At 46.1% G+C, this 23,222-nt stretch overlaps 1 protein-coding gene across 1 annotated transcript in view; it reads left to right on the top strand.

The window, feature by feature from the left end:
- Positions 1–200: 200 nt before the first annotated feature.
- The window catches only part of scfd2 (sec1 family domain containing 2), a 512,739-nt gene continuing 489,717 nt past the window's right edge, over positions 201–23,222 (top strand). Inside the window, exons 1-2 of the mRNA XM_072496760.1 lie at positions 201–1,087; positions 15,080–15,248. Coding sequence (XP_072352861.1) covers positions 268–1,087; positions 15,080–15,248 — 989 coding nt within the window. The 5' untranslated portion in view covers positions 201–267. The remainder of the gene's footprint in view (positions 1,088–15,079; positions 15,249–23,222) is intronic.

The raw sequence follows: 23,222 nt of genomic DNA, 5'->3' as shown, positions 1-23,222 counted from the left end.
TTTTCACAGTAATATCATTGCAGTGTTAATGTAAGCCTACTTGTGACAATAAAGATTATTATTATTATCAATATTTACAGAATGCAACTGCCTGAGGTCTGCATTGCACTAAAAGTACACATGCGCACTACAAATCATGATTCCTAGGAACGTCAATTCGTCATCACCTTGCGTCCAATTCTGTGACACGTCATCTTTAAGGGACCGGCGTGTAGAAAATTTCTTGTTGTGACTATAGCGACGGGAGGGCAGCTTTACTGAGACAGTATGAGTGATGGAGCAGGCCTGGGCCTGACTGGCCTCGCCCACCACACCTGGGAGAAGGTGTGCACCAAGGTGAAGAGGGCCGTTGTGTTCATGGACGCGGCGTGCGCTGGGAACTTGCACTGGGCGGGCGGGATTGACAGGCTGCTCCAGGCTGGGGCCCTGAACGTCAAAGAGTTCAGCAGCTTCGAAGCGGGGGCCCCGGGGCAGGTCAAAGCGGTATTTGTGGTGAGCACTTTGCTGAAGGGAAATACATCCGACGTGATTCGCGACATTGTGAGCCTCAGCTCTTTCCAGTACTGTGTGGTGATCACCGCTGTCAGCCACGCTGTCCATCTATTTGCCAATAATATGATGACCGAACTGGACCAGGAACTGCTCTTCGAGGAGTTCGGGGAGCTGCTGTGCCAGTGGATGGGCAACATGAATTATACCGGCGAGGTTATCCATCTGCCCATACTAATCGCGCCCCTTGCTCCCCACCTTTTTGTCACCACAGCCTATTCGTCATTGTTTTCGTTTGTGCCTCAGGATCTGAAACGACTCAACAGCCCGAGACCTGACAAGAAGAAGTTCGGCAGCCTGAACGATGTTGATTTCCAGTCTTTGCCCTTTGAACTTCAAATACAGATCAGGTCACTAGTTTCATCCTTGAATTCTATGTTTGAAGTTCTGCAGCTCAAAGAAGAATGTTTTGCAGTTGGACCTACTGGCAGAATAATTGCAGGAGAGCTTGCTAATTATCCACAGGCAAAACACAGAAGAAAAACTGCGCAACATAAAGCATCTATCATCTTTATAGATCGCACACTTGATCTCTCAGGTACAATAGCCATTCATTCCTCTACAAAGTACACTTCTGTCGTTCCGTCACGTTTCAGGTTGTGTTGCAATACACTTTTTGCAACCCTGAGTTTATGCTTACTGTTACTGGTTGTCATCAACTTTTAAAAATTGCATATCCACACAACACTGTAGCTAGGAGTATCAATAAGTATCTTAATTAGGGAAGAAATAGTTAAAACTTTTGTTAGGGGAAATCTGAGTTGCCTTTTTTTTCCATTATTCTGCATTATTTCGCATATTCAATATTACGATATCCCAATATAATTAGCTCCTGTTATGATTTATTTTTACCGTAACAACTTTGGAAGTTGATTATTTTTCTTGCTAAGCCATAAGTAGTCATGGTAAATGTTGTAGCATTGCTTGCTCCTGTACACCTACTCAATATTGTTAGAAGATATCCAGATGCCCAAATAGTTCAGTCCACCATCATCTTTGTTTAGAGGCAGTGCTTCCATAGAATAGAATAGAATCCATAGAACCCCTACAGTGCAGAAGGAGGCCATTCGACCCATCGAGTCTGCACGGACCCTCTGAAAGAGCACCTACTAAGGCCCAATCCCCCACCCTATCCCATAACCCCACCTCGGGGCAATTTAGCATGGCCAATCCATCGAACCTGCACATCTTTGGACTGTGAGAGGAAACTAGAGCTCCTGAAGGAAACCCATGCAGATACGGGGAGAATGTGCAAACTCCGTACAGTCACTCGAGGTCGGAATCAAACCCGAGTTTCTGGTGCTGTGAGGCAACAGTGCTAACCACTGTGCTGGCATAATCAATGTGCCACTGAGGCACCGTGCTTCTTTTGAGACAAGGAGACAATGTGTCCCCTTTTACCACAATCCTTGTATTTTGCATCTTTACTGCAGCAATCAGTTGCTGTGTGCCCAGTGTTTGCATATCGATGGCAATTTCGAACCTGTGTGTTTTCGGATCCCGGCAAACCTTTCCTGGATTTCAGTGCTCCAGCTTAATTGTTGCACTTCCTCAGCTGCTAGTTCCATTAAGATTGTAACTTCCAATGCCTTTAGGTCTAATTTGCTTTCTGTTAGCAATCTTTTCTGGATTGCTTTGCTTATTTTCAAAAAAATTCTTTATTCCAAACCTGAGTAATAAAACGGCAAGATATACAAACACACTTCACAAACTCTCAGTCCACAGTTTGTACAAGTTTTCCCCTTTATACCCCCTCCCCATGACTAACAGTTCCTCAAACATCGTTATGAACAACCCCCACCGTGTCTCAAAGCCTTCCACTGACTCCCTCAACTTAAACGTAATCTTTTCCAAATGGAGTCAGTCATTCAAGTCCCCCAGCAATGCTGCCATCCCCAGAGACGTATCCAACCTCCAATTCAGCAAGATCCTTCACCGGGCAATTAGAGAGGTGAAGACCACAGCATCAGACCCCTTCCCCTCCAGCTGCTCCAGCACCTCCGATACCCCAAAGATGGCCTCTGGCCTGACTTCCAACCTCACAATCTTAGATAGCATCCCAAACACCGCTTCCCAGTAAGTCTCCAGCTTCTCGCGACCCCAGAACATGTGTGCATGATTCGCTGCCCCCCCCCCCCCCCCAAACTCATCCGGGAGCAGCAGTTGCTCCAGTAATGTGTTTTCCGGCAACCTGGGAAATGCTCTCCACTCTTTTGCGCAAAGTCCCTCCCCTGTATATAATCTAAATTCGCTCCCCATTCGGAAATTCAAATCTCACCCGCAACTCATCCAGACCTGTAAACTTCCCTTTGAAGTACAAGTCCCTCACCCTCTCCAGCATCGCCTACCTCCACTTCCCATACATCCCATCCATCTCCCCGGCTTAAACCGATGATTCCCACACAGTGGTGACATTTTAAAAGAAATTTAGAGCACCCAATTCATTTTGTTCAAATAAGGGGCAATTTAGCATGGCTAATCCACCTAGCCTGCACATCTTTGGGATGTGGGGGTGAGACCCACGCAAACACTGGGAGAATGTGCGAACTCCACAGTGACCTGGGGCCGGGATCGAACCCAGGTCCTCAACACTGTGATGCAGCAGTGGTAGCCACTGTGCCACCACCCCACACGGTGGTGTCAACACCGACATCCCCTCCAACTTTGTGTCTCCTCAGCTGATTCCACACCCTGACCAGCGACCATACCACCCGACTCCCTGTATACTTCCCTGGAGCTCGTGGCAGCGGAGCCGTCACCATAGCCCTCCGTTTGGAACCCCTACAGGACTCCTCCTCCATCCTGACTCACTCGCGCGGCCTCACACCCCCACCAACGCATCCCTCCTGCACATTCACTGGCCAATAGTAGTGCAGCAGGTTCGGGAGTGTCAACCCCCATTTTCTATCTATGCCTCTTTAACAGAACCCTCTTCATCCTTGGCACCTTCCCTGCCTATAGGAACACTGAAATCACTGTCTCCAACTTCCAGAAGAAGGTCTTGGGAAGAATGATGTAAGGGTCTGGACAACAAACAGGAACCATGGCAGCACATTCGTCTTTACCACTTGCATCCTTCCTGCCAGTGTCAGGTGTAATGTATTCCATCTCTTAAAATCCACGTAAACTCTTCCAGCAACGTTGTCAAATTCCACCTGTGCATTGTAGCCCATTCCCTTGTCACCTGAATCCCCAAATACCTAAACTTTTCCCCAGCTACCTTAAATGGCAACACCTCGAAGGTGGCCCCCCTGCCCCGCCACATTCACCAGAAACACCTCACTCTTCCCAACATTTAACTTATACCCAGAAAAGACCCCAAACCTCTCCAATATTCCTATGGTCTTGCCTGTACTCTCCAGCAGATCCGTCACAAACACCGTCATCCGCATACAACGACACCCGGGGCTCCCTGCTCCCACTCCACAGATCCCCTAAGGGCATCGTTAAGGGCTATATCGCCAAAGGCGACAGCAGACACCCTGTCTCGTTCCCCTATGCAGCCCAAAACTCTATGAACTTATCTATTTTCATGTACACTTGCCACTGGGACTACATGCAACAGACGCACCCACACCACAAACTTCTGGCCAAACCCAAACCTGCCCAAAATTTCAAATAAATACCTCCACTCCACCTGATCAAAAGCCTTCTCTGCATCCATAGAACCAATAACCTCCGGCACTTGCCCCCCTGATGGAGTCATAACCACATTTAACAGCCTCCTAATGTTCCGAGAGAACTGCTGGCCCTTTACAAAATCCGTTTGATCCTCAGTGACCACCCCTTCATTGTCCCCGCCAACGATTTAGCCAGCACTTTCCCGTCTGTATTCAACAAGCAAATGGGCCTATATGACCCACACTCCAACATATCTTTCCCCTTCTTCGGGATTAATGTGATCGATGCCTGCGTCAATGGGTCTGGCAACTCTCTTTCTCTAACGCCTCACTGAACATCCCCAACAAATGCGGTGCTAACTCTGCCACAAATGCCTTGTAAAACTATGCCGGAAAGTCACCTAGTTCTGGAGCCATCCACCACTTCATCTCCCTAATGCTGTCACCTCCCTTTACTCCAGCAGCTCCTCCAATGCCTGCCTCCTCTCTTCCTCCAACTTGGAAACTCCAACCATCCTAAAACTATCCCATATCCCCTGCCACCCTGCCCAGTACAGCTTCAAAAACCTGGCCATCTCTCGTAGCCTCCTCCCCCACCTCACCTCCACTCCCCCACCTCGCCTCCATTCACCAGCATTACCCAGCGTGGCAACTCCGCTCGAAGGTCCCCCCTGCACACCCCTCTGCCCCGCACCCCACCAGTCCCTCCTTAGCCTGTGCAAATGGCCCCTCTACCCACCTGCATACCCCCAGTCGGCTTTCAGCAGTTGTGACGGATTGTAGTTGGGCAAAGTTACCTAGGAGAAAATAAGTGGTCTCAATGATGGTGCGAATATGTAGTTGAAAGTCTATATCTGGGTCAAATAGGACTCCGAGGTTGCAAACGATTTAGAATCATAGAATAGTTACTGCATAGAGGAGGCCATTCAGTGCTGTCTTTCTGCAAGAACAACTCTCCTAGCCCCACGTCCTCCACTCTTTTTCCCACTGCCCTGCAATTTGTTTTCTTCAGATAATTATCCAATTCTCTTTTGAATGCCTGGATTTAATTGGCGTTGACCACAGTCTAACGCAGAGTATATCCAGATCCTAGCCTCATGACCCCATTGTTCCTTTTGCCAGTCACCTTAATTTGGTGTTCTCTTATTCTCATCACTTCTGCCAACAAGAACTGTTTTTCCTTCTCTACTCTGCCTAAACACCTCCTACACTTGCCATAGCGAGGGATAAAGTCGAAGGTGATGGAGTGGAATTTGTGGTGTATACCAAAGACAATGCCTTTGGTCTTCCTCGGTATTCAATTGGAGGAAACTTCTGCTCCACAGTACTGTCTGATACGCGGCCTGACTAAGGGGTTATGATGTGAAGATGTCGGCATTGGACTGGGGTGAGCACAGTAAGAAGTCTTGCCTTCACCCGAGGAAGGAGCAGTGCTCCGAAAGCTAGTGATTTGAAACAAACCTGTTGGACTTTAACCTGGTGTTGTAAGACTTCTTATTGACTAAGGGTTTGAGAGAGGTGGTGGTGAGGTAAAGCTGGGAGTTGTCAGCGTACATATGGAAATTGATCTTGTGTTTTCCAATGATGTCGCTGAGGGGCAGCATGTAGTTCAGAAATAAGCAAGGATGAAGGATTGATCCTTGGGGGACACAAGTGGTAATTCTGGGTTTGGGAAGAGAAGCCATGGATGTTGATTCTTCACATTGTGATGACAAGAGATAATAATGGATCGATGTGTTTGTAGTCCCACCCAGCTAGACAATGATTGAGAGGTATTGGAGGAGGAGGATGTGATCAACTGTGCTGATGCCAAAGAGAGGTTGAGAAGGGTAAGGGGGACACTTTGCCTTTGTCACTCTCACCTCGGATGCCACTTTGTGCCATTTTGATACCGTGGCAGAGGTGGAAGTCTGATTGGAGGGATTCAGTTGTGGTAACCTGGAAAGATGGGCATGAACTTTGCACATTTTCCCCATGTTTGCGTGGGTTTCGCCCCCACAACCCAAAGATGTGCAGGGTAGGTGGATTGGCCACGCTAAATTGCCCCTTAATTGGAAAAAATGAATTGGGTACTCTTAAAAAATTTTTAAAAAACAAAACAAAAAATTTTGCAGATGTCAACACTTTCAAAGACATTGGCGAGGCAAGGAAGATTAGAGATGGGATGGTAGTTTGGAAGGATGGTGGACGCGAGGATTTGTTTGTGTTTTATTTTGAGGAGAGGTATAATGATGACAGTATGTTCAAAGGAAAAAAGGACATAACCCGAAGAGAGAGAGAATCATTAACAATGTCAGCTAACATGGGAGCTGGGAAGAGATTGACAAAGGTGAGGAAATAGATAAAGATGCAAGTTCAGGGCTAAGGCAAGGAGGAGTGTTAAGTTCAGTCTGCTGAGCTAGGGGAAGGGAGGGAATTGGAAGAGGCAGCTGAAAAGATGTTCAAGAAATCCATGAGTTCTTCACACAATGTTGGAGATGAGGGGACAAGGGAGAGGTATTTAAGAAGATGGTTTGCAATAGTGAAATGAAGCCAGGGTTTACTTTTCTATTCCCGGATGATCCTGGAATTGTGATAATTTTTCAGCAGCTGAGAGCAGGATCTGATGGTGCTTTGGGGCCCAGCCAGATCTGATGGTGAATAACTAAACCAGGTGTGTGCCATATCCCCATAAGTGTGTGTTCCTTGGACTTAAGGGTTGCAGCATGTGGGTGGGGTACAGCCAGGGTGTGAGGAAGTAATAATTTTAACGGAGTGTATGGAGGACATCAAAGGTGGAGGAGAGGGTGTGGTTGAACAGGTTGATAGCTGCAGAAATATTGTGGTGAATGGAGGGCCAAAGATTAGATATTTGGGATTTGGAGAGTGCAGTTGTGTTAAGAACTGGGGAAAATTTAAGATTAAAAGATGAAATTGGGATAAAATGAAAAAGGGGGTTGATGAGGGCAGCTGTCTGTAGAGATTTTGATATGTGAATTAGCATATCGGTGAGAAAAGCAAGTGTTTACCAATGTGACGAGGGGAAAACAATGGGTATAGAAGAGGTAACTATAAAGTGGAGAGATAAGGAAATTGACATGTATATGCTAAAAGTCAGATCCACAGAGTGGGTAACATCAAAGGGAAATCATGATATATCCAGAGCACAATAATGATATATCCATAGCACAAGAACTGGAGAAAGGGACGCAGTGACAGCTACCATCACAGCCACACCCAGCTGCAGAAACAGTCTCCCGAAAAGAAGTTATTGCCAAAAGGGCAGCCGGTTAAGATCCAAAACTCAAACTGAGAAACATTCGCTTTCGCTTCAACTGAAGACAATTTTCCCAAATGTGGAAAATAACCTGTGCTTGGTAATTATCTGCTGGATTTAGCTTATAGAGTTATATAATATTGGATGTTGTTTGGGAACAACGGGGCATCTCCGAGTTCAGGTTGTTGGAAACCCAGGGGTAACTTCATGTAATGCTGCGTGTGTATAGCCATCAGTGTAATTAAGTGTTGTAGTGTATTATACTCCTCCTTGTCATTTTTCTTCTGTTAAGTTAATAAATATGCTTTATTTATTGATCAAGTGATAACTGGACTATTCTTCCCTGAGTCACAAATCTTTTCTCACCGTATACCAAGTTGAAAATGTACACCACTAAGAACCAGTGTTCCAAGTTACCTTCTAGATTTTGGGAAACCCTCTCATTTAACATCAAAGTGATCAGAGGTAGCCATTTCTGATATTGACTCTAAGGGAGTGGTGAGACCAGATGACATTGCAAGATTAGATAGGTGACCTTGAATATGGGTTGGGGAGTTTACATGGGTACAATTAAAGGAGGATAAAAAGGCAATGAATTGTGATGGAGGTTGGAATCACCTGGGATGAGAAGTTGCTCGGTGCAGAGGCTGAGGGAGGAAACCATGAGTGCAGACAGCTCATCGAGAAATTGGTATGGTACTTGGATAGGGAGTAGAGACAAAGGATTTTAGATGAGAGGTGGAACAATACGAGATGCTCAAAAGGACCACACCTCCAGTTTTTTGAAGCCAGCTAAAATAAAATGCTTCCAATTAGGGAAACATCACAAAGGATGAGGGATTACATGTCTAAACTTTGTTACTTATGCTCTTATAGGATGCTTTTTTGAGGACAGTACTTGCAGAGATTGAATATCTTGCTTTTAATCGTGGTAGATAATGCATGATCAGTATTGCACAGTCTGAGGGTAGTGGAAGCAGTTTTATTCATTTCTTTTGAAAGGAAACTGGATCAACATTCAACAAGGAAACAGTTTTGCTTGCACAGTGGTTAGCAGTGCTGCCTCACAGCACCAGAGACCTGGGTTTGATTCCGACCTTGGGTGACTGTTGTTAAGTAATGGGTTAAGAGTTAAGTAATGCATCAAGAGACATTGCAATTAGTTGTCTCATTTATGTTAAGTATCCAATGATTGACACTATTATGTAAAGGGTCTTCAGGTGGCCCTTGGGTCAGGTGGTGTGTTGTTAGAGTTTTGTGCAGAGGCTGTGGAAGTGAAATAAATGGTGTTTGGTGAAAAGGAACAGGACTTTTGACTCTTCATGCAACGGTCACTAAAACGTATAACAACTGTGTGGAGTTTGCACCTTCTCACCGTGTCTATGAGAGTTTCCTCCGGGTGCTCCACTTTCCTCCCACATTCTAAGATGTACAGGTTAGGTGGATTAGCCATGCTAAATTGCCCCTTTGTGTCCAAAGATTAGGTGGGATTATGGGAATAGGGTGGGGGAGTGGGTTTAGGTAGGGTGCTCTTTCGGAGGGTCATTGCAGACTCAATGGGCCGTATGACCTCCTGCACTGCAGGGATTCTATGATTCTGTGACGACAGGAAAGGGATGAGGGTGTCGGAGTAATTGGATCCCACACTCAAAAAGAGCTGGTACAAGACCTTTGGGCTGAATTGGTGCTTTCTTCAAATTACAGAAAGATAGCACAGTGTACTGTTGCTTCAGAGCGCCAGGGTCCCAGGTTCGATTCCTGGCTTGGGTCACTGTCTGTGCGGAGTCTGCACGTTCTCCCTGTGTTTGGGTGGGTTCCCTCCGGGTGCTCCGGTTTTCTCCCACAAGTCCTGAAAGATGTGCTGTTAGGTGAATTGGACATTCTGAATTCTCCCTCAGTGAACGCAAACAGGCGCCGGAATGTGGTGACGAGGAGATTTTCACAGTAACTTCATTGCAGTGTTAGTGTAAGCCTACTTGTGACAATAAAGCTTATTATTATTATACAGCAACAAAGTGTTTTAAACTGTGCTTAGAATTGCATTCTGAGACCTATGCAAATATTGACATACTTTTCAGGATCCCTTGTTCCAAATAATCCAGAAAAGCAACCCAAATAAAAGTATCAAGCATGCGTCTTAACATTCATATTTCAATGGCATCTATATTACTTCCACAGATATTTATTTACTGGCCAAGTTTCTGAGACTTGCAGGAAAGTGGATAGAATGTCACATCTTATGAGTTTTTTCTCGTTACAAGCTTGAGTTTTCTTGTTATTAACACATTCTTCATCTCACAAAATTACTTTTAGCTATTTCTATTCTTTTGACTTTGGCATCACACCTACCATCTTCTGTTATCATTTGACTAAACGTGCCTATTTGTTCCAGTGTGGTACCATCCACTTCAATCTTCACTCTGGTTTCTTCGAATGTATGATTTCTAACTATCATTGTTTATTCTTTTTGGTGACATAGTCGATCCATATTCTAAACTTCAAGCTTTTACTTGATCAATGAATAAAAACAAATTACTGCGGATGCTTGATCAATGATATTTTGTAGTAACAGAAATCCTAAATTTAAAAAACTGCTTCATATCCCGGGCGGCACAGTGGTTCGCACTGCTGCCTCACAGCATCAGGGACCCAGGTTCAATTCCAGCCTTGCGTGACTGTCTGTGTGGAGTTTGCCCATTTTGCCCCTGTCTGCGTAGCTCCGGTTTCCTCCCATTGTCCAAACATGTGCAGGTTCGGTGGATTGGCCATGCTAAATTGCCCCTTAGTGCCCAAATGTTTAAGTGGGGGTGGGCCTAGGTAAGGTGCTCCTTCGGAGTCGGTGCAGACTCTACGGGCTGAATAGCCTCATTCTGCACTGTAGGGATTCTATAATTCTACGATCACTCTTCTTTGCGCGTCATAATTCTCAACTCCATTTGATATTTGCATGTGCTTTAACTTGTCTACATTTTGCTATTTCGTGTCCAGCCTAGATTAGTTCTGTTGTTGCAATTGTATAGGGTGTTGGTGAGACCACATCTGGAGTGTTGTGTCGAGTTTTGGTCTCCTTTGAGGAAGTATGTGGTGGCATTGGAGGCAGTTCAGAGGAGGTTCACCAGGTTGATTCCAGGGATGAAAGGGTTGACTTTTGAGGAGAGATTAAAACAGTTTGGGCTTATACTTGCCAGAGTTTGGGATGAGCGGGGATCTGATTGAGGTATATAAAATATTAAAAAGGATTAATAAAGTAAACATAGACCAAATGTCCCTCCTTGTGGGGCAATCTAGAACGAGATATAGGTTGAGTGGCGATAGATTTAAAACTGAGATAAGGAGGAACTACTTTTCTGAGGGTGGTGAATTTGGAACACGCCCCATTGTGGTGGGAGTCTGTGTCATTAAATGGTTTCAAGAAGGAGATAGATATATTTTTGATTAAAAAATGGGTTAAAGGGATAAGGGGAATAGGCAGGGAGGTGGATTTGAGACTCAGCAGATCAGGCAGCATCTATGGACTGCGAAACAGGTTGATCTTTTTGCAGTTGTGATACAGTCTGAATTGCTGAGTATTTCTAGTATTTTCTAATGTGATTTCACATTTCCAGTATTTGCAGTTTACTTTTGCTTTTCTTCCAACTCTGTTTTCTCCAATGGAAATCTTGTTCTTTGACATTGGTGTATGTAAATTGTGAGCATGATGTTTATGGACAACATCTAGAACCAGTCAGGTACATACCAACAGTGTATTAGATAAAGAAGCGGGTATTTGCTTACTTGAGCAAAGTAATTTTTATCCTTGTGAAAATAAGTGGCATTTCTGATCTTGCATTAGTTGAAATCTGTTTCAGTTTTATTGACGTGTTCTAATTTTTCTCTATGTGCCTATTTAAAAACCCTGAGATAACAATAGAATTTTAATACTTTGATTTCTGTCCAGCACATCTGAGTTAAAAGGTTGATGGCAATACCGTTTCTTTGAAATGGCAATTCATTGACACCTTTTGTGGATTTCTAGATTTTACTATTCATGAGTAGTTTACTGATTACATTTTTATTCTATACTTTAAAGGAAAATATTACTCAACTGCCAAGTGAGACCCACTTGTCCCCTCGGCATTCTTGAATAGAAATGGTGGCAAGAACACTCTCCAATTTTTTGTTCTGTCTCTCCTAAGCCAGTTGTTGCATCCCGATGGCCATCCTGGCTGAAATTGTCATGCAACCCAGATCAGGGATCAGTGTTGACCTTTCCTGGTCTGTATGGCTCAGCTACTCATTGTCGAACCATTGAGCCAGCAAGCTTTATGCTTGACAAAATATAAATTATTATTTTATTAATTTTCAGGATGTAGGCATCGTTAGCTAAGCTAGCATTTATTGCCCATCCCTAGCTGCCCTCCAGAAGGTGATGGTGAGCTGCCTTTTTGAAGTTCTGCAGTCTCTGAGGTGTTAATACACACAGTGTGCTGAGGAGGGAATTCCAAGATTTTAACCCAGCAACAGTGAAGGAATGGCGATATATTTCCAAGTCAGAATGGTGAGTGGAACCTTCAGGTGGTGGTGTTCCCATGTATCTGCTGCACTTGTCTTGGATAATTGTGGTCATGGGTTTGGAAGGTGCTGCCGAAGGAACCTTGGCGAGTTCTGAGTAGTGCATCTTGTAGATGGTCCACATGGCTGCTATTGTTCATTGGTGGTGGAGGCATAGAATGTTTGTGGAAGGCGTAACAATCAAGCAGCCTCCTTTGTCCTGGACGGTGTCGAGCTTCTTGGGTGTTGTTGGAGCTGCACTCATCCAGACAAATAAAGAGCATTCCATTACGCTCCTGACTTGTGCCTTGTCGAAGGCGTATAGGATGTAAGGAGGTGAGTTATTAGTCGTAGGACTGCTAGCCTTTGACCTGCTCTGGTAGCCACAGTAATTATATGGCAAGTCCAGTTCAGTTTCTGGTAAACGGATTGGTGTTGATTGCTGGGGTTTCAGCAAAAGTAAGGCCTTTGAATTTCAATGTTGTATCCCTCCCTTGTAATTAGCCTGGTGCAGCATTGGAGTATCTTAGTGGGTCTTAGAATATCACCAAGCCTTCTGAGTGCACTTTTGAGGTTCTTGTCCACTTCTTTTGTCCAATGAATTCCTTTACTCTGAGTAATTTCTGCAATATTTGGTAGATAATCTGTATATAAGGAAGATTGAAGAGTTCTAATACTTACCTGCCAATGTTGTCCCTCAAGAAAACAGAATTGAACGCTATATAGTTCGAGTACTTTAGATGAGTCTGTTTTTGTCCTTGCGTGCAGGAGGGTTTCCTGACACAGTATGTAGATAGGCCAACGAGAGGTGAGGCCATATTGGATTTGGTACTGGGTAATGAACCAGGATAGGTGTTAGATTTGGAGGTAGGTGAGCACTTTGGTGATAGTGACCACAATTCGATTACGTTTACTTTAGTGATGGAAAGGGATAGGTATATACCGCAGGGCAAGAGTTATATCTGGGGGAAAGGCAATTATGATACGATGAAACAAGACATAGGATGCATCGGATGGAGAGGAAAACTGCAGGAGATGGGCACAATGGAAATGTGGAGCTTGTTCAAGGAACAGCTACTGCGTGTCCTTGATAAGTATGTACCTGTCAGGCAGGGAGGAAGTGGTCGAGCGAGGGAGCCGTGGTTTACTAAAGCAGTCAAAACACTTGTCAAGAGGAAGAAGGAGGCTTATGTAAAGATGAGACGTGAAGGTTCAGTTGGGGCGCTCGAGAGTTATAAGTTAGCTAGGAAGGACCTAAAGAGAGAGCTAAGAAGAGCCAGGAGGGGACATGAGAAGTCTTTGGCAGGTAGCATCAAGGATAACCCTAAAGCTTTCTATAGATATGTCAGGAATAAAAGAAAGACTAGGGTAAGAGTAGGGACAGTCAAGGACAGTAGTGGGAAGTTGTGCGTGGAGTCCGAGGAGATAGGAGAGGTGCTAAATGAATATTTTTTGTCAGTATTCACACAGGAAAAAGACAATGTTGTCGAGGAGAATACTGAGATTCAGGCTACTAGACTAGAAGGGCTTGAGGTTCATAAGGAGGAGGTGTTAACAATTCTGGAAATGGTGAAAATAGATGAATCCCCTGGGCCGGATGGGATTTATCCTAGGATTATCTGGGAAGCTAGGGAGGAGATTGCTGAGCCTTTGGCTTTGATCTTTAAGTCAAGCCAGAAGACTGGAGGATAGCAAATGTTGTCCCCTTGTTCAAGAAGGGGAGTAGAGACAACGCCGGTAACTATAGACCAGTGAGCCTTACTTCTGTTGTGGGCAAAGTCTTGTAAAGGTTTATAAGAGATAGGATGTATAATCTGGAAAGGAATAATTTGATTAGAGATAGTCAACATGGTTTTGTGCAGGGCAGGTCGTGCCTCACAAGCCTTATTGAGTTCTTTGAGAAGGTGACCAAACAGGTGAATGAGGGTAAAGCAGTTGATGTGGTGTATATGGATTTCAGTAAAGCGTTTGATAAGCTTCCCCACGGTAGGCTACTGCAGAAATACGGAGGCATGGGATTCAGGGTGATTAGCAGTTTGGATCAGAAATTGGCTAGCTGGAAGAAGACAAAGGGTGGTGGTTGATGGGAAATGTTCAGACTGGAGTCCAGTTACTAGTGGTGTACCACAAGGATCTGTTTTGGGGCCACTGCTGTTTGTCATTTTTATAAATGACCTGGAGGAGGGCGTAGAAGGATGGGTGAGTAAATTTGCAGATTACACTAAAGTCGGTGGAGTTGTGGACAGTGCGGAAGGATGTTACAAGTCACAGAGGGACATAGATAAACTGCAGCGCTGGGCTGAGAGGTGGCAAATGGAGTTTAATGCAGAAAAGTGTGAGGTGCATCATTTTGGAAGGAATAACAGGAAGACAGCGTACTGGGCTAATGGTAAGATTCTTGGCAGTGTGGATGAGCAGAGAGATCTCGGTGTCCATGTACATAGATCCCTGAAAGTTGCCACTCAGGTTGAGAGGGTTGTTAAGAAGGCGTACGGTGTGTTAGCTTTTATTGGTAGAGGGATTGAGTTTCGGAGCCATGAGGTCATGTTGCAGCTGTACAAAACTCTGGTGCGGCTGCATTTGGAGTATTGCGTGCAATTCTGGTCATAGGAAGGATGTGGAAGCATTGGAAAGGGTGCAGAGGAGATTTACCAGAATGTTGCCTGGTATGGAGGGAAGATCTTATGAGGAAAGGCTGAGGGACTTGAGGCTGTTTTCGTTAGAGAGAAGAAGGTTAAGAGGTGACTTAATTGAGGCATACAAGATAATCAGAGGATTAGATAGGGTGGACAGTGAGAGCCTTTTTCCTCGGATGGTGATGTCTAGCACGAGGGGGCATAACTTTAAATTGAGGGGAGATAGATATAGGACAGATGTCAGAGGTAGGTTCTTTACTCAGAGAGTAGCAAGCGTGTGGAATGCCCTGCCTGCAACAGTAGTGGACTCGCCAACACTAAGGGCATTCAAATGGTCATTGGATAGACATATGGACGATAAGGGAATAGTGTAGATGGGCTTTAGAGTGGTTTCACAGGTCGGCGCAACATGCAGGGCCGAAGGGCCTGTACTGCGCTGTAATGTTCTATGAATGTAAACATAACTAAACATTGTTATTTTTCCACAGGTTCTGTTGGTCATCATGGTGACAGTCTAGTTGAGAAAATGTTTACCATTCTACCCAGATTTCCAGGGCTCACCAATGATGTGAAGGTTAATATGGTGGACCTAACAGCTGTCCAAAATAATGAAGAAACCCAGGATATGATAGCTCCAGGATGCTTATCCCAACCAAAGTAAGTCCTTTCAAAGCAAATTGGTATTGGAATGTAATGCTGCAGAAATATGTATTACGTAGTTCACGCCAATCAAAAAGTTAGTACCTTTTTAAAATTGAATCTTTTCAGGTTTGCAATGATATTTGATAACTGCTTCCTTGTCTAACAAAACCTGTGTGTAGCTTACCGATCCATGCTATCAAATCAGCATTTACCATGGCTTCTGGTATTGGCTTTTTATCTTTGTGTAGTCTAATCTGCGTATGACCGAATGAACAGGGTTCATGAACAATTAAAGGCTTTTGAAATATTTTAAACTGAATTTGCACCTTGTGAAAACATTAATGGTTTTAATACCTTCTGTGTTCAGTTTGGTTGAAGATGAGCTATTAACATTTCTGCACTTGCCATTTGGTAGTAACCAGCAAATTCAATGTGGAATTCCCTGGTTCCTATTGGTTGGGAAACACTGGCTGTACTTTTATCCACTAAACTGTTGAAGGAGCCAACTATGATATTTCTAAATGCAACTGCTTTTGCCTCCTGTTGTAATTTTTAAAATCATTTTAAAATTTGCATCAGCTGATATTAATGTTAAAAGGTTGTGGGTCTGCAGTCAGGTGTTGGAGAAGCACACAGCCTGATTCCTTTCCAAAACCACAATTCAAATCCATCTCAGACTAATGGAATTATATTGCCAAAGTTTCTGTGAATTATGAGGTCTACACGCTAGAGAAAATATTCAGGAAAGGATGACCAGTCATTTCGGGTTTAGATCAGTCGAGGAAGTTGGAGAAATTCAATTTGATGTTAGAAACAAGAACATACTCTTTTAAAAGTAGTAATGAGGGAATCTTGCAAGGAAAAAGTTACAGCACAGAAGCAGATTGTCGGCCTAACTGGTGAGTGCTGATGTTGATACTCCATTATTTTACTTGTTTTCCTTCCGCCTTACTTCATCTAACACTGTCTGCATACTTTTTTTTCTCTTGTGTACTTATCTAGCTACCCCAGGCATCTATGCAATACAAATCATCTCAACTGCTCCTTGCAGTAGTAAGTTCCACTATCTGGGTAACGTTTCTCCTAAAGTGGACTTGCAGTCATCGAATAAAATCATAGAATGGTTATTTAAAAGAATTCTTGATGCGATATGGGCTAACAAAGCCAGCATTTTTGCCTATCCCTAATTGTCATTGAACGGAATGGATTGTTTGGCCATTTTGGAAAGTGGTTAAGAGTCAACCATATTGTTGTGGGTCTGGAGTCACATGTAGGCCAAACCAGGTAAGAATGGCAGATTCCTTCTCCAAAGGACATTAGTGAACCAGATGGGTTTCTGGAACAGTTAATGATAGTTTCATCGTTACTGTTGTTGAGACTAGTTTTTAATTCATATTTTTGTAAACAGCTAGAAAAGACCTTGACTGCTATGAATGCACAAGGTGAAGGGTGGGGAGGAGGCCTTGTCGCAGCACGAGGAGTGTTTCGCCTCGTTGGAAACAGGGCAGCAACAAGAGCCTGAGGCTGAAGGTGCAGGATCTTGAAAACAGATCTAGGCAGGCAATTGGTACTGAGATGGCGAAGAGGTGTGTGGCCTTCAAGACCAAGGCGGTGTTTTATAGTAAAGCTGTGTGATTCGGGATGATTTACTCGGTGCGCCTGTGGGCCACAATTCATTCAATAAATTACTACTTTGACTCGCCGGCGAAGGCCTTCGTCAGCGAGAGCTGGGACCGGTCTGAGGAGGACTGTTGGGGACTTTGTGGGGTGTTTCTACAGTGCCTTTAAGTCTATTTTTGTTATGTTGTGGTGTCCTTGAAGGTGAGGGCCTTTGGAAGGGGGGCTAATTTTGATGGAGAGGGGTAGGAGGGATTTATCTTTTTTTAAAGGGGGGTTTTCGAGGGGACCCTGTGTGGGGGCAGCTTCACAAGCGCGGGGGGGGGGGCGGGGAGGATTTTAAAACTGTGTTCGATCCGAAGCTGGGTCATTCCAGGCTGAGGCCACTGACCCCTTTGAGCATGGAGAGGGTGGTGGCATTCATAGAGGAGACGAGAGGTGCTGACCAGGGTTTATGCACCAGGGGGGTAAGGAGTTTTTGTTTTGTTTCCCCTGGTACACAAGGTGTACTCGAGGATCAACTGTTTTGTTATGGGTAGGGTCCTGCACCTCCTGGGGTGAAGAATGCTGTGTATTCGGCAGTGGTTATCTCTGACCACGTGCGGCACTTGGTGGACTTGATGTTAGAGGCCGATCTGGTGCAGTGCACCAGATGGAGGCTGGATGTAGGATATTGGCTGATATTGGATTTTGAATGAGGATGGTCATAAAGGGCCATAAAGGAGTATGTGTAATTGAAGAGAACGGGATGGTCTCGTCTCCTACTTTGTGGAAGGCACGACGGTGGTTAAGGGGGAGATGATCTCGTAGAAGGCACACATAGGTAGGAGAGTCAGGAGCCAATGGTTAGGGAGGTCAGGAAAGAGAGTCAGGAGCACGTGGATGAGATTCTTTGAGTAGACTGGGAATATGCAAGTGATCCAACACCGGAGTTATCGGCACGCAGGAAGAAACTGCAAATGCAGTTTGACCTGGTGTCCCTAGGCTGGGCATGCGCCAACTGAGGTGCTTAAACGGCGCGGTGTATGAATATGGGGAGTAGTCTAGCTACCTTCTTGGCTCACCACTTAAGGTGACAAGAAGCGAGGGCAGCACGGTGGCACAGTAGTTAGCATTTCTGCCTCACGGCACAGAGGTCTCGGGTTCGATCCTGGCTCTGGGTCACTGTCCTTGTGTAGTTTGCACATTCTCCCCGTGTTTGCGTGGGTTTCGCCCCCACAACCCAAAGATGTGCAGGCTAGGTGGATTGACCATGCTAAATTGCCCCTGAATTTGGTATTCTAAATTTTTTAAAACAGGTGACCAGAAGCTGCTCGGGAGAATGTGCAGGTGAGGGACCTGGGGGGTGGGGGTTGGTTTCCACCTCAGACAAGGTAAATAGAGGTCTCAACTTTTATGTTGGAGCCACCAGAGGACAGACAGGGGATGATAGACTTACTGCAGGGTTTGGAGTTCCCACAAGTGGGGGAGGATTTTCAGGAGGAATTGGAAGCGCCGTTGGGACTGGAGGAAGTTTGAACCGCTTTAGGGAAGATGCAGACGAGGAAGATGCTGGGGCCAGATTGGTTCCCGGTGGAATTCTATAAGAAGTTTATCAGTTGGCCCCGTTGGATTTTGCGGTGTTTAATTATTCACTGGCGCGGGGTTCTCTCCCTGAGACACTGGGGCAGGTGTCAATCTCCCTCCTCCTGAAGAAGCACAAGGACCCCACAGAGCCTGATTTCACTGCTTGTCATAGATGCAAAGCTTTTGGCTATGGTCTTAGCGTCGAGGTAGGAGCCCTGTCTCCCGGAACTAGTGGGCAAGGATCAGACAGGCTTTGTGAAGGGCAGGAAACTGTCGGCGATTGTGAGGCGACTACTTTAAAAAAAAAATTAAAATTTTTTTTAAAAATTCTACATTTTCACATTTTCCTTCAAAAATGTACACCCCACCCACAAACAGTAAATGGTGACAAATACAAAATCAATCCCCTTAACAATGCCAACGATCCCATCCTCCCACCACCCCAAACAACGGCCCACCTGTCAATATATGCATCCAATAAACCAAACCCTCCCACGGTGGAAACACAAAATAAAGGAGAAAAAGAAAAAGGAGTTCGGGACCGCCCATGGTCACCATTGACCTATAGAGTCCACCCCCCCTACACTCAACGCCATCAAGCCTCTGAAAGAGTACCGCACATGATACCCAGGAGTTGTACCCCCCCATGTCTCTAGCTCCTCCCGTCCACTGCCTCTTGTAAAACTACTCCTCCCAACCTCTGTTCCTTCCCCCCAACTTTCCACCCCGGCTAGACCGCTCGGACCCTGTTCTGCCAGGCTCCGATGGCCGCAGCCCCTCCCCCCACCTCACTCCCGTTCACTGGCCGGCTTAAACCAGTCAGCGTGGAGGCCCCCGCCCGGGTCCCTTTCCCCCTTGCCCGGCCCTAGGAAAGCCTAGAGATCCCCTTTTAGCACACACACCCCGCATATCCACCTACACCCCAAAGAGCCCTCATTTTGAGTGAAAGTCCCATCACTTCCCTTGTCCAAATATATGCAACATTGGCTCCTTTAGCCCATACCCCCGCACGCAGTGAAACAAAAAAGAAGAAAATACAGTCATGAGGTTACACCGGCACATGGCCATTTCTCAATTTGTCAGTTCTGCCACAGTCCTTCTGCCTTCACAAAGTCCTCTGCTGCTTCCGCCGTTCCAAAATAAAAGTCCCTGAGCTTATAAGTCACCCTCAGCTTCGCTGGATATACAATGCTGCACTGCACCTTGCTAATGTACAGTGCCCTCTTCACCCGGTTAAAGGCAGCCCGCCGCCTCGCCAGCTCCACCGTAAAGTCCTGGTATACACGTATACCAGCTCCAGCCCACTGCACCACCCGCTTCTGCTTGGCCCAGCTCAGGACCTTCTCCTTCACACTGTACCTACGGAAGCACAGAGTCACTGCCCTTGGCGGCTCACTCGCCTTTGGTACAGGCCTCCACGACCGATGAGCCCGATCCAGTTCATATCGGGAGGGATCCTCCCCCTCCCCCAATAGTTTTGCCAGCATCGCGGCAAAATACTCAGTCGGCTTCAGTCCTTCAACTCCTACGGGCAGCCCCACAATCCAGAAATTCTGTCGCCTGGTTCTGTTTTCAAGGTCTTCCATTTTTCCTCGCAGATCCTTGTTAATGTCCATCACCTTCTGCATCTCCTTCCCCATCGAGGCAAGTTGATCACTGTGTTGCAATAACGTCTCCTCCACTTCCTTCAGCGCCTCCCCTTGCTCTCGCACCTCCGCCACTGCGCTCGCCACCGCCGTCATCACTGGGGAAATCGCCTCCTCCACCAGCGCACTCAAAACCTCCCTCATCTCCTTCCTCATTGTCTCCATGTATTTTGTAAACTGCCTTTCGAATTCCGCAGCCATCACCTTAGTTATTTCTTCATCTGTAAGCAATGTGGCCTCCCCTGGTACTCCAGCCTCCATTTTCTTTACTGACCCCGCGGTGACCTTTCCACTCCCCGACGGACTTTCAGCTGCTTTTTTCACGGCCGTTTTTTTGCTGGTCTTCGACATTCCCCTCCTCTGTGCTGTCTCCCGACTTTTACTGCCTTCGCTGGCCCTAGGATCGGGCGTTAACCCCCGACAATGCCGTTCCCGAACGGGATCCCTCCAACGCGCAGCTGCCTCCCGCCCGCCGTCACCGGAAGTCCGAGGCGGCTACTTAATGTATTTATCACCCCAATGGTGGGGCTAACACGGGAGATAATTGTCTCACTGGATGCAGAAAAAGCGTTTGGTAGAGTAGAGAGTTCAGTATCTTTTTTGTAGTGCTAGCGAAGTTTGGTCTGGGTCCTGGGTTTGTTTTGTGGGTGCGATTGTTGTACAAAGCCCCATCCGCCAGTGTACAAACTTAACACCACAAGTTTGGGACCGTTTAGGCTGCATAGGAGGACGAGGCAAGGGTGTCTTATGTCTCCTCTCTTGTTTGTGTTGGCAATCGAGCCATTGGCTATTGCATTGAGGGCCTCAGACAAGTGGCGAGGAATAGTGAGGTGTGAGATAGAGCACAGGGTGTCCTGTATGCAGACGACTTTCTTCTGTAAATAAGGGATCCGGGTGCAGTCATGGGGGACATTATAATAATCGCTTATTGTCACAAGTAGGCTTCAATGAAGTTGCTGTGAAAAGACCCTAGTCACTACATTCCGGCGGCTGTTCGGGGAGGCCGGTACGGGAATTGAACCCGCGCTGCTGCCTGGTTGTGCATTACAAGCCAGCTGTTTAGCCCACTGTGCTAAACCCACCCCTAACATCATGGGTATATTGAAGAGGTTTGGTTCCTTCTCTGGGTAGAAGTTAAATTTCGGGTAGAGTGACTATTTTGTGGTTAGCCCTTTAGGAGGAGGGGTTTGGTTGGTGGGGCTTCTGTTGCGACTGGCAGGGACTAGTTTCCGGTATCTGGGGGTCCAGGTGGTGCGAGATTGGATTTGGCTTTGTAAATTAAACTACACCAGCCTGGCAAACTTGCAGAGGTGGGACAGCCCCCATTGTCATTGGCGCACCATGTTCAATATGCTAAGATGAACATCTTGCCACGATTCTTGTTTTTATTTCAATGCTTCCCAGTTTTTCTGCCAAAGTTGTTTATCGTGGTTGGAACAGCTCTTAGCGGGCTTTATCTGGGGGGGGGACGAATTCCTCAAATTAGGAGTGGGTTCTGAGAGAGGGAAAGGGTCATGGGAATGTCACTTTTAAGAAATGTTTGTCTGCTCAAGTGGCTGCAGTGATGTCAGAGTGTGGGTGGAGCTGAGCTCTGGCTCTGCTTTTTAGTTTCGCTTTGAGGAAAAGCTTGGGTGTGTCTGTGTTTTTTAGTTTCGTTTTAGTGTTGGAGCTGCAGCCAGCCAAAGAAGGTGTAATTTTGATCTCTCTGCCATCTATTGACTATCTCTAGATCATTTGGTGAATTCAGAGTGATAACTGCTCTCAGCAGAGAATTTAAACCTGATGTTCTTCTGTAAAAAGGTTTTTTGTCTTATGGATGTTAAAAGGAAAGTTTAAGGATTACTTAGAGTATTGTATTCTTTGGGAGGTGTATTTGAATTGATGGTTGCTAAGATGTTCACTATATGTTTTAAAAAGGTTAACTGAGTTCATAGAGGACTTCCGGTGGCGGCCATGGAGGAGTAGGTCGCACATCTGATAGCTCCCACCTGTAACGATCTTTTGGGCCTTTTTCCCCCATTTCCCCCCCGATTTTATGGGATAAATCAGTGAAGAGTGAGTCAGTAAGGAGAAAACCCCCTCCGGTGTATGGAGACTTGGACCAGAAATGGCTGTGTGAGAAGACAAAGTCCCCCCACGGTCGAGGATGAAGGAGCTTTCCTTTTTTTCACATGTCCACAAGGTATAATCTCTAATCGACTTTTTTGTTCTGAGCTAGGGCGCTAATACCGAAGGTGGTGGATACTGAGTATTCGGCAATTGCAGTGTCGGATCATGCCCCGCACTGGGTGGATCTACGGGTTAGTGTGGAGAGAGGGCAATGCCCGCGGTGGAGACTGGATGTGGGGTTGCTAGTGAACAAAGCGAAATGTGGGCGGGTTAACGAGTCCATCCAGAACTACCCAGAAACAAATGATACGGGGGAGGTCTCTGCAGCGACGGTCTGGGAAGCTTTGAAGGCAGTAGTCAGAGGGGAATTAATCTCGATACAGGCCCACAGAGAAAAGGTGGAACGGGCTGAGAGGGATCGATTAGTGGAGGACATACTCCAGGTGGACAGGAGATACTCGGAGGCCCCGGACGCGGGGCTACTGAGAGAGCGACGGAGGTTACATGTGGAGTTTGGGCTGTTGACCACAGGGAAAGCAGTGGAACAGTTGAGGAAGGCAAGGGGGACGGTCTATGAGCACGGGGAAAAGGCAAGCAGAATGTTGGCGCACCAGCTCAGGAAAAGAGAGGTGGCCAGGGAGATGGGTAAAGTAAAGAGTAGAGACGGGAATACTGTCCTGAACCCAGCGGGGGTGAACGAGTTGTTTAAGGACTTTTACAGTAAATTATATGAGTCGGAGCCCCCGGCTGCGATGGAGGGGATGTGGCAATTTCTGGATCAGTTGAGGTTCCCGAGGGTGGAGGAGGACCTGGTAGAGGGGCTAGGAGCCCCGATTGAGGAAATAATCAAGGGGCTGGTGGGCAAGCAGTCGGGCAAGGCCCTGGGGCCTGACTGCTTCCCGGTGGAATTCTAGAAGAAGTTTTCAGAGATATTGAGCCCACTGCTGGTGAGGACATTTAACGAAGCAAGAGAGAAGGGAGTCCTCCCCCCAACCATGTCGCAAGCCTCGATTTTATTGATCCTGAAACGGGAGAAGGATCCGGAGCAATG

Source organism: Scyliorhinus torazame, chromosome 3 (genome assembly GCF_047496885.1).
Source record: "Scyliorhinus torazame isolate Kashiwa2021f chromosome 3, sScyTor2.1, whole genome shotgun sequence".
NCBI classification, from domain to species: Eukaryota; Metazoa; Chordata; class Chondrichthyes; order Carcharhiniformes; family Scyliorhinidae; genus Scyliorhinus; species Scyliorhinus torazame.
Note: the sequence above shows the minus strand (reverse complement) of the source record. Positions and strands in the feature narration are given on the sequence as shown.